Source organism: Mus caroli, unplaced genomic scaffold, assembly GCF_978045245.1.
Source record: "Mus caroli unplaced genomic scaffold, Mus_caroli_1 scaffold_1, whole genome shotgun sequence".
NCBI lineage: Eukaryota > Metazoa > Chordata > Mammalia > Rodentia > Muridae > Mus > Mus caroli.
Window position 1 is genome coordinate 72,533,318 of NW_028227256.1, and position 11,279 is coordinate 72,544,596.

An 11,279-nucleotide genomic window follows, 5' to 3' on the forward strand; every position below is an offset into this window, starting at 1 on the left:
GAGGGAGAGGGACAGAGAGAGGGAGAGGGAGAGCATCCACATGAACTTGCTGGAGGCTGGGCATCTATATGACTTGATCCCTGTAACAGGAAAAGAGGGCTCCCATAGACCCAGGGTTCCTCCATCCTTAGGGGTCGGTCCTCCCATGCCTACCTTGCCAACACTGAATTACCAGTCTCCACTCATTAGTCCACACTTTACCAGTTTATTAAAGCCAGAGCTTTATCATGGATCCAGAAGGGAGAAGGCAGTAGATACCGTACCCCTCCTTTCTCAGCTTCATCTCCTCCTCCAACAATCCATCTACAGCCCAGCTCCCAGGACAGGAGCCCAGGAGGCAAGGCTGGCGTCAGGCATAAACAGAGGCCACAGCCTGAATCAGCAGTGTCAAGGGGGCAGGGGGACTGGACAAGAAAGGATGGCTCTAGGGCACCTGTCTCAGGGCTTGTCCTGAGCCCATGGGTCCAACAAAGCAAGAGACAAGGGACCAGTGGGCTGCCCTAGGGACTGAGGCTACAGCCAGCCCTGTCCAGCGAGGCTGGCACGTGGCTCCAGGTTCCTGGGGAAGAGCAGGGACAGGTGCAGGGGCTTAGGTGCTGTTCCCCTGTTCCTGCTCAAAGAGCAGCATGGCAAGCTGGGTGCGGGAGCCAAGGCCCTCAAGTACGCTCTGGCGACAGCGGTGGTAAAGGTCCTCACTGAGCCGTGCGCTGCACGGCTGGGCTCGGTAGCGCTGCAGCAAGGCTGGCTCCACCGCTCTCAGCACATGCAAGTTGGAGAAGCGCAGAAACAACTCGTATACATCCAGGCTCTCCAGCAGCTCCTCCTCCTGCTCCGAGGCTGCCACCAGCCGGCCACGGGCTGCCACATAGTCGGAGTTGTAGAAGCAAGCCTCACTGGCAGCCTGGCGGTCAAAGTGGCCGGTGTCACGGCCCAGCTCTGGTGGCCCAGGGCCCTGAGGTGGAGCTACAGCAGGGTGGAAGGCCTGGAAGTGCATGGGGAAGAAGGCCTGCCAGCCAGAGATGGCGTGCATGCGGCAGCGGTTCAGGAAGTCAGGTGTGAGTACCGTGTCTGGCCCGGCCAGCAGGAACAGAGTGTCTAGTGGGTGCTTCTTGGACAGCAGATCCATGAGACGCAGTGGAGAGGGCGCGGCTGTCTGCACACTGAGCCAGGGCACCCGGGCACCAGGGAAACGCCGCTCTAGCTCTGCCACGTGGGCCTTGACAGGTGCGAAGACATCCGCATGGGCTGCCCGCTGGGCCTGGCGTGGCTCATACAGCAGCAGCAGGGTCAAGGCTGCTGCATCACCAGGTTCCAGGGCTGCAGTGGCAAAGGCTTCTAAGAAGCCAGAAGCCAGGTCGCGTTCCACTGCAGCCAGTGGCAGTAGCACAGTGAGCCGAGAAGCCTCGGTGACATAGGGCACAGGCAAGATCTCCACTCGGCTCAAGGGCCGAAGGAGCTGCACCCTGCGGGTGAGGGGCCAGCGGCCACCCTGGGGCGTCAGTGCTTCCAGCTGCAGGTCTAGTGTGTATTCCATGCCTCGGGCTGGATCAAAACGCCGATAGCCGTTCACCAGCTGTTGCTTCTGGAGCCGCAGCGCTGGCTGGTAACGGCGGTTGAGCTCCTCTAAGGCTGTCCCCAGGACGTCAGCCACATCAGCCTGGTCGGCGCCACGCAACGGGCAGCGGGGTGAGCCATCGGCGCAGGAGAACGTGTACTGTTCCGTGAAGTAGTCCCAGCGCAGAACCTCAAAGCGTGAGGCAGGGCGAGACGGTGCTGGGATGCCCACTGGCCAGGCAGAGGCCCTCTCCCCATCAGCAGCCAGTCGGCTGGTATTCTGGATCTCCCACTGGGCCGGAAAAAGGGGGCTATGAGCAAAGTACGGGGTCACAGAGCCAATATACATCTAGAGACTCTGTGGGCAGGCAGTGATACTCAGAGAGGACCTGCAGCTTACCGAAACCCAAGCGCCCCCTACAGTTTCTTCACAGATTAAGACAGTTTAAAAGTTGAAGGGGCGGGGGGGGTTCCTGGAGGTTTCACAAAGGTCAAAGCCCTGGCAGTGGGTTTGCTCTATGACTCTATCACTGACTTTTTATTCCCCGGGTCTCTCAGGACCTGCTCCCCTTAGTCCCTTGACTCCCTAAGCCCGCGCTGTACCTGCAATTCTTGAATTTCCTGGTACGTGCGGTCCAGCTCAGCTCGGGCAAAAGCTTTGTGCAGCTGGTACATGTGCACAGGGTCACGCACGGGATGGGCTGTCAAGGCGCTGCGGAAACGAGGGTCCCCCTCCTGCACAGGCTCCCCGGGGCTCAGTTCCAGGTAGTTGTAGTGCATTCCCTGTGAGAGAGGAAGGGAAGCATTCAGAATGGGAACAACCACAGAGCTGACTGACCTTCCTCCATCTCTTAGCTGGTGTCTCAGCTTCAAATCTTATAACCAGTTATGGACTTGCAAAGCAGAGTTCTGTGGATTTGAAGTCTATTTGACCAGCTGATGTTGTACAAGCCTGGTCAGGTCTCTGTGAGCTCATCTGTGAAAGCTGCCTCAGAGGTGTCCAGAGAGCTAAATAAAATAGCTGACACTGAATATATATTATGTGCAAGGATCTCTTACTTTTCCCTAATCCTTATATGGCCCTGCCTAATAATTGTTTCCATTAGCATGCACGAGGCTGCTGAAGCTCAGATCTAGTAGTAATTTACTTAGAGCCATTGGGATTTAAAAAAAAAAAAGATAGATTAACAGAGAAAACCCCAACCTCTATCTCCATTACCCCATACCTCTCCTGGGGAAATAAGCAAGCTCTGAGAGGAGACACTAATTGGGAGGCTTATCTTCCTACCTCATGGTCACCAGTACAGCCCATGCCTGTGGCATCAAGGATGCACCGGCCCAACCACTCATCCGGGCGAGCACTGACGATGTCGTTGCGGCAGCTTTCCAGGTGGGGGCGCAGTTGCTGTAGCAGTGTGCGAGAGAGCAACACTCCAAAGCCCCCGTGGCAGTAGCGGCCTGGGGTAGTCTCTCCACCGATGAAGTCCTGCGGCCGGCCAAGATAGAGATGGGTTGCTGAAGCAAGGCTGAGGTGGCCAGCTAGGCGGTCCAGTCCATGCGCCTCAGTATAGGTGGCATCAGGCACTAGGAAAAACCAGTCAAAGTCATCGCCGTGTTGCTCCAGCAGGTGGCGCAGCGCCAGGTGCAGGTGTCCGATGGGCCTCTCTTCGCCCAGTGCCACCACCGCCATGCCTGAAGGTGTCCGGCGGCCCCTCGCACCGGTCAGGAACACTACATGCTCCAGTCGGTGTCCCAAAGTTCGGTTTACAGCCACACCCAGTGTAGGCAACGTGGCTTGTGAGGTCAGCACTGCCACCAGAAGCTTCTGCCTGATGCCCAGCTCCGTGCTGATATACCGAGTTCTGGGAAAAGACAGTTAGGAACAAGATAGCACACAGCTTCACTTGTCAGTTCTCCTCTGGACCTGTTTGGCACCCAGGAACGGGAGGATAAGACTGTCTCTCCCACGAGACATGATTTAAGTGATATAGTGGCCTCACAGAAAGTGCTGCATCTAGGAGATAGCACTTCCAAGGCAGACGCAGGTAAGAGATACATTAGATCTGCTTCCAGATTTCACAACCCAGTGGCTGTGTCCCTGAGCATGTTACTTAATCGGAACCATCTGTAAAATGGGACATGCTTGGCACACTGTTGCAGATGCTCCCTGCTACAGGAATATGCTGTCAGCCCCCTCCCCCCATATGTCCTATAAATGATGTGTAGAAGCATACGGCATAGTGGTGTAGAGAATGTCGTTTGGAGAGGGGCAAACTAAGACAGTGACTCACCTTCCTAAGGTAGAAGGTAAGTTGTACAACTGGAATTCACTGTTACTTAGAAGAAATTACTTCAATGCGTGGGCACAGACATCAATGTGGTGAGTACATTCCTCCCTCTCCCATCTCATCCCAAGGTGGCCCTTGAAACCCATCTAGGAATGAAATACAGGTAAATTCCAGTTCCTTCCTTTTTCTTTCCCCCTCTTTATACACTTATCCTCCTTAACACTCATTTTTCTAATCCTAAACAGACCAGTGAGGGGCTAAGAGGGTCTTTGGAGTATTATTGGGTGGAGTCGGTTTAGCTCAGCTCAGATCCGGACGGGATCCAGAAAAAGCTTCAAACTGGTCCTCTGTCTCCCTGCAAGCAGGGTCATAGGAAGTAATCGAGGCCCAAGGACTTCCTGGCCGGCTGGCCCCTTCCTTCCGGAGCCTGACCCGGCCTCTGGCGGCCTCCCTAGCGCGCGCATCCTGGCTGGTGCCTGGGGGGTGGGGGGTGGGTGTTAGGGCGGACGGAGCGGATCAGTACCTGACGGCCTTCTTGGTGGCCTGGCCTGGCTGCGCGGGATGGTAGGGCAAGACACGAGGCTCCCAGCTCTCACCGATGCCTGCGCCGGCCCCGGGCCTCTCGCGCTCGGATCCGGGCTGCACGGAGTTGGGCCGGCGCGCCGCGTTGGTGTTGCCGCGCGGCGGCAGCTCAGAGTCTCCGGGTTGGGGCGGCCCGGGTCCGCAAGGCTCCTCCACCCAGGTGACGCTGAGCAGGCTCAGGGTGAAGCCCAGAGAGATGCCCACGGCCACGGGCCCCGCGGGCCGCAGCACGGACAGCAGCAGCGATGCCCGCATGGCGTCCCGACAGCGGGTCCCCGGCCCCCGCGCAGCCCGAGGCGGCTCCGAGGGGGCGGGACCGGAGAGGGGGCGGATCCGGAGGGCCCAGGCCCAGCAGGCGGGCCCGCTCCCTCCCGCCGAGCAGAGCTAGGAGCTCAAGCCCGGAATCCCCGGGCGGGTCGGCCGCCCTTAGAGCAGCACTGCGCGCCCGGGCCTCCTAGGCGGCCGCTGTCCGACGTGTCACCGACAGAGCCCCGCCCCCGAGGTGGGGTCTAGCCGTCAGCTTGCGGAGAGGGACGAGGGGGAGGAGGTTAAAGGGGAAGGACCCCCGGAAGTGCCCCCTCCTCAGCGCCGGAGAGGCAGACGCCGGGGGCGGAGTCCCCTGTCTCCCCCCTGCGTGGTTGGTGCGTCCCGGATGACGTCAGAAGCAGCCCGCCCCTGCCAGGATGGTGCACCCTGAGTGACGTCAGGAGCAGAGGCCGGAGCTGTCCATCAGCACCAAAGGCCGCCGGCGGGCTCAGGGCATGGGGCCGCGGCTCCGGGACAGCCCGAGCTCCTGCTCCTTTCCCTTCCCCGAGCCGGGCGCGAGGCTGTGGGGCTGCAGTGTCAGCCGGTGTCGGAGGTGGGGCGACGACGCCGTCGCACAGAGACCCGTCTCTCCGGCCCAGCAGCCCCCTTCGCACGGCAGACTTTGCCCCGGACCCCAGTCAGTCAGAGCCTCTGGTGTCCTACAACCCCGGCTCCTCCGGCCCCTGCACACCCTCCTTTGCTCGGAAGCTCCGGTCACCTCCGGCCCAGGTAGATCTTGGACAATTCCAAATTGAGCCTCCCACAGATGGTGCTCAGGCTGCCTCTTTTTGCCAGCGGCACCCTCCCTCTCCTCGTCTAGCCCCATCTAGTCCCTCTTTTAAGTCCATCCCAGCCGCCTCTAGCCAGGCACTTGTTTCCCTTTGTCTCTGCTCCCCGTTCCAGAGATGCTTCTCGAGCTGCCTGATGTGGGCAACCATTCCTTTGTCCACTGTGCCCTTGCTGAATTCCCCCACTCTCACTGTTATTGTAGTGGAGACCCACAACTGACTCTTGACCCCAATTTCCTCCCTGTCAGGTTGTCCTGGGAGGGTGACCCCCTTCCATTCCCGGCGCTATGCCGGGTACTATGGAAACTCTGCGGTTTCAGCTGCTGCCCCCGGAGCCGGATGACACCTTCTGGGGTGCACCTTGTGAACAGCCTCTGGAGCGCAGGTATCAGGCACTGCCGGCCCTCGTCTGCATCATGTGCTGTTTGTTTGGAGTCGTCTACTGCTTCTTTGGTGAGATTCCCCCTTGTTCCTCACCTGTGGCCTTCTACTGTTTCCCTAAGGTTCCTTTTTCTGGTGTCTCAAAAATCATTTCCACCCCATCCCACCCCCACCCCACCCTCATGGCGGTATCATTCTCTTGCTGATCACAAATATATTTGTAGATCATTGACTCTAGATTCTACAGAGAGCAGGTTTTGGATTAGGCTCTTTGAGTTTGAACCGGGCTCTGTATGTTAGTCACTGTGATGTAATGGGCATGTTAACCTGGGTCTCAGCTTTTTCACCTGGACAAAGACAACAGTGTTTGTCTCATATAGACAAGAATTAGTAGGTGGTCAAAGAATCATGGCTATCGTAGCGAAGATATGTTTGGATCACTAGGATAAGCAGACTAAAAGAAAATAATAAAAACTCTTAGCATGGTGATTAAACACGGTTCCTTACCACAGGGCATATTGCATGGTGGGGGCGAGACCCGGAATATTCACACTTGTGATACATATCAGAGTGGGCTGGATGGTAGTCATACAAATGGAGATCGCCTACAAGGCAGATTCCCATAAGAATGGTTACTGTGAAGAGTTGTATGGGGGAGGGCGTGGTATGCCTGTAATCCCAGCATCCAGGAAGCCAAAGCAAGGGAACGGAAGCTCAAGGCCAGCATGGATTACATACTTCAGTGAGGTTGGGTGGGTGAGCACTAACTGCCGTTCAGTTGAACAGGTGTGTGGGGGTCCATTTGACAACTCTCAAGGTCTTGGACCAAGGCTGGCTTCTCTACAAAACAGTATGCCTTTTTTCTCATTTTCACAAAGGTGACCTATGGGCTACTGTCAGCTTTGAGTAAATAAACGCCCAGTGGATTCTTCAGGAAGTTACAGAACTTCACAGTGGAGAGAGCCTTCTATGAGTAGAGACCCAAAGGCAGCCTTCAAGATTACATGTATCAGAACCAGTTTGGGCAGAGAGGCTGGGGTGGTTTGCCAGAAGTGTGTTAGAATAGTTGGGAATATAGGGTGTGGAATATGGGATCAGATAGTATTTCTCTTACATTTTGCAGAGTGGGCAGGGAAAATGTCCCCCACAAGGATTTAGGATATGTATGGGTCTCCAAAGATCCCACCCCCTCTGCTCTGGGTACCTCCTCCCTCTGCATGGTGCTCTGGATAGCCTCATCCCTTGCCCTCAGCTCCAGTATCATCCTACCCATCTTGGATGCCCCTACCAGGGATTCAGAGCCTCTTTCTAAACTCTGCTCCTCTCTGACTTCAGAACCTTCTGGGGTCTGATACCCCCATTCTTGGAACCAAATCTCTTTTTCTCTTTATCATCTTTCTCTTTGGCTCTCCCTGCCCCTCCTTGACTCCTAACTCTTTCTTCCACCTTCCTAATTGTTCATGATCCACCTCACCCCCGTTCCTCTTTCAAACACCACTAATGTCTCTCAAGTCCCTTCACACACACACACACACACACACACACACACACACACACACACCCGTTCTCCATGTAGTCCTCTTGGGTTTCCTGCAACCCCGCATAGCTCCTGGTACCCTCCCACTGGTTCTCTCTGATCCCCGTAACTCCAGTCAGTAGATTGATCCTCTGCATGGTGGTCTCTAGTGTTCCCATTTCTCTGCCCTCAGTGTTCCCCTTTGTCTTTAATAATCTTAATGACACTACTCTTGCCCAATCCCCTGACCTGCAAAGACCTCATCTCCCCAAACCAAGTTCTGTCCTCTCTGTAACTTTCCAGCACTGCTTTATCTCGGAAGCCCCTGATATTCTTTCTAAACCTATGTAATCTCACCCCTATTCATTTTCTTCTGATTTCCAGACTCTTCGTCTCAGAATAGTCCTCCTCAGAGGCCCCAGAGACTCCATTGCTGATCCCATTGGGACTCCAGTGATCTCTCTGGATCCTGTGGTCCTGAAGACCCTATTGCCCCATGGCCAATTTACTCAACTTCGACTTCAAAGGCTCATAACATAATTTTAATAATCACGTGCCTTCCCAACGATTCTCAGCAAACATCTGCATGATCTCCCCTGACCTCCATGGCCCACCTTGAGCCCTTGTGACCTCTAATTCTTCCTTTAGCACCCATGTCTCCGATGCCCTTGTGCCTCCATGCCCCCGACCCCTCTGACTTCTAACCTGGTAACCTCATTTTGGCCCCTCCCTGGTCCTGTTCCCCTCCAGGTTACCGCTGCTTCAAGGCAGTACTCTTCCTCACTGGGTTGCTGTTTGGCTCAGTGGTCATCTTCCTGCTGTGCTACCGAGAGCGGGTTCTGGAGACGCAGCTGAGTGCTGGGGCAAGCGCGGGCATCGCACTGGGCATCGGGCTGCTCTGCGGGCTGGTAGCCATGCTGGTCCGCAGTGTGGGCCTCTTCCTGGTGGGGCTGCTGCTCGGTTTGCTGCTCGCTGCTGCTGCCCTACTAGGCTCTGCACCCTATTACCAGCCGGGCTCCGTATGGGGCCCGCTGGGACTGCTGCTGGGAGGAGGCCTGCTCTGTGCCCTGCTCACGCTGCGCTGGCCCCGACCACTCACCACCCTGGCCACTGCCGTGACGGGCGCTGCCCTCATCGCCACTGCTGCAGACTATTTTGCTGAACTGCTACTGCTGGGGCGCTACGTGGTGGAGCGACTGCGGGCTGCACCTGTGCCTCCCCTCTGCTGGCGGAGCTGGGCCCTGCTGGCACTCTGGCCTCTACTTAGCCTGATGGGCGTCCTGGTGCAGTGGAGGGTGACAACCGAGAGGGACTCCCACACAGAAGGTGAGAGGACACAGGCTAGGGTGGACATGGGAAGGAAGGGTGGAAGGAGATGGGTGGTGAAATCGAGGGGTTAGTGAGAAGGGACAGAAACTACACACGAGAAGTCGGGGCCTCGATGGGTTAGAGAGTTGACTTGATCAGGGTCTAGGAGAACAGGGCCAAGAAACAATCCCAAAAGAATGTGTGGGGCACCGGCTCTAGGTCAAGTCCATTCCAGGCGCTGGGGTAATAGTGATGAAATAAAAGCAGAGCAGAGGATGTATGTAGCTCAGAAGTCGCATGCTTACCCAACATGAGCTGGGCTCTGAGCTTGACTGCAGACAGGACCACAAATAAACAAACGCTACCAGAGAAGGTTCATGCTCTCATGAAGGGTGTGCATTCAAGGTAGCTGAGAAACAGATAACAGATGTGTGAACAAGCAACTAAGTTAACATCTCTTGTGCAGAGTGGTATGGAGAGATACAAGGTGATCTGAAACAGTAACTTTATGGAGCCCACTGTGCTTAGGGTGGTCAAGGAAGGCTGCTTGGTGCAGGTGCAGTTCATGAGATTTGCTGATGGGATGGACCCTCTAGGCTGAAATCTGTTACAAGGACAGTGCGATGCCCATGGAGGGCTTGGAGTAGGAGAGGGAAGAACATGGGTTAATGTCTGGGGATGCAGAATGCAGTAGAGCAGCGCTTCTCAACCTTCCTGACGCTGTGACCCTTTGATACTGTTCCTCATGGTGTGGTGAGCTCCACCCATAGATTATTTTCATTGCTACATCACAATTCTAATTTGCTGCTGCTATGAATCGTCATGTAAATATTGGTGTTTTCTGGCAGTCTTAGGCGACCTCTGTGAAGAGTTGTTCACCACCCCAAAGGGGTTGGGACTGCCAGGTTAAGAACTGCTGTAGTGGAGGGAGACAAGTGGATGGAGAAAGGACATAGTGAAGAAGGAGCTGTCCGGTTAAAAGATGATGGGATGGTGTCTGGCCGGGGCGGGGTGTGTGTGTGTGTGTGTGTGTGTGTGTGTGTGTGTGTGTGTATGTGTGTGCGGGAATCGGAACAGCAACAACAGTTGGGGAGGCGATTTGTGCATAAAGGCCTCTGCAAGAATAGAAAAACTGTGGGAAGTCCCATCTTGGAGGTGGGAAATCAGGAAAGGAAGTAACAGGGTGGAAGGGGGTGATGGTCATGGGCAAGGGACTATGGAAGCCTAAAGCCTCTGAGGGGAAGGGAGGAAGAGGGCTCCGTGAAGAACTATGTGGACCTGAGTCTCTTCTGTGCCCATCCATCCCTCTACAGTGGTCATCAGCCGGCAGAGAAGGCGAGTGCAGCTGATGCGGATCCGGCAGCAGGAAGAACGCAAGGAGAAGCGGCGGAAGAAGAGACCCCCTCGGGCCCCTCCCAGAGGTCCTCGGGCACCTCCAAGGCCTGGTCCCCCTGACCCTGCTTATAGACGCAGGCCAGTGCCCATCAAACGCTTCAATGGAGATGTCCTCTCCCCGGTGAGGCTCCAGGACCCCTCCAGCCCCGAGGTGGGAGGAATGTGTAGATTGAGCATGCAGGACTGAGTCTCCTTACGGGACTGGATGTATTTGTCCACCCATCAGAACCTCTGTACCTGGGCTCTTCTTTGATCCATCTTTGGAGGTAGGGACAGGTGTCCCAAGTACTGACATCAAATGGATATGGTATATGGTGGGTTTTAGGGCCTGGGTGGTATAGGGAGAGGTGGGTTTGTGGCAGGACTCAGACCTGTTCTAATTTCCCCACAGAGTTACATCCAGAGCTTCCGGGACCGGCAGACTGGGAGCTCTCTGAGTTCCTTCATGGCCTCCCCTACAGACACGGACTATGAGTATGGGTCCCGGGGACCACTGACAGCCTGCTCGGGACCCCCTGTACGGGTGTAGTCATGTCCCCATTGTCTGGACTCTGCAGTCACCAGCTCTGCCACCTTCGAGACTCCTGCCAGGCCACTACTGAAGCTGCAAGGCCCCGTGGCCTCTGGCTGTCTCGCCTCCTTGGAGAGGGTTGGCCAGCCACCGGAAGGGAGGCTGTGTCTCAGGCTAGGTAGGCCTGGCCTGAGGGAGAAGTTCCCGTCCAAGCTCCCGAGGGACTCGGGATGTGAGCCCCACTGGGGAGTGCTCAGGGTTGTCTGTTACCCATACATGTGTGTGAAGGGGTAGGCCTGGAGGGGACACTGGGACCCTTGCTTTAGATTTGATTGGCAGGGCTTCTTCAGGGCTAGCCCCGCCTCCTGTCCTGCTGCTGGGGTCCCATGGGCCACTCTCCTGCATGTCTGTGTGGGGGAGGCCTGCCTGCCTCCCCTATTGCTCTATCTTCCAATCATTCATCTAAGGGTTCTTGTCACTGTCCATGGAACTAATGACGGCACCCCTCACCCTGGTCCCCTGACCTCTGCAAAACCACCAGCCAGAGGGCAGCGGCAGAGGATGGGGGTGGGAGGGTGCGGTCCTGGGTTGGGTTTGGGAGGAGGGTGGAGGGAAAAGGGCTTAAATGCACGGTGCATGTCTGGTGTCTG

At 56.2% G+C, this 11,279-nt stretch overlaps 2 protein-coding genes across 2 annotated transcripts; one reads left to right on the forward strand and one right to left on the reverse strand.

The window, feature by feature from the left end:
• Positions 1 to 185: 185 nt before the first annotated feature.
• Positions 186 to 5,048, reverse strand: Chpf (chondroitin polymerizing factor). The gene is made up of 4 exons (XM_021155537.3): positions 4,366 to 5,048; positions 2,843 to 3,416; positions 2,158 to 2,337; positions 186 to 1,846 (listed from the first exon to the last, which is right to left on the reverse strand). The coding sequence occupies exons 1-4, from the start codon at positions 4,677 to 4,679 to the stop codon at positions 590 to 592; spliced, it is 2,325 nt and encodes a 774-aa protein (XP_021011196.1). The 5' UTR covers positions 4,680 to 5,048; the 3' UTR covers positions 186 to 589.
• A 79-nt stretch (positions 5,049 to 5,127) lies between these two features.
• Tmem198 (transmembrane protein 198) lies at positions 5,128 to 11,216 on the forward strand. The gene is given in 6 exon segments (XM_085838523.1): positions 5,128 to 5,356; positions 5,358 to 5,459; positions 5,839 to 5,971; positions 8,166 to 8,741; positions 10,037 to 10,239; positions 10,510 to 11,216. Coding segments are annotated over 6 exon segments (1,323 nt in total). The 5' UTR covers positions 5,128 to 5,185; the 3' UTR covers positions 10,648 to 11,216.
• Positions 11,217 to 11,279: the final 63 nt, after the last annotated feature.

What these genes read in the sequence shown, in the direction of transcription:
- Chpf (XM_021155537.3), bottom strand. Translation starts at nt 4,679, where the DNA reads ATGCGGGCATCGCTGCTGCTGTCCGTGCTGCGGCCCGCGGGGCCCGTG. An exon ending in GCCACCAAGAAGGCCGTCAG is followed by an intron (nt 3,417 to 4,365) that starts GTACTGATCCGC and finishes GTCTTTTCCCAG; the next exon opens with AACTCGGTATATCAGCACGG. An exon ending in GCTGTACTGGTGACCATGAG is followed by an intron (nt 2,338 to 2,842) that starts GTAGGAAGATAA and finishes CCTCTCTCACAG; the next exon opens with GGAATGCACTACAACTACCT.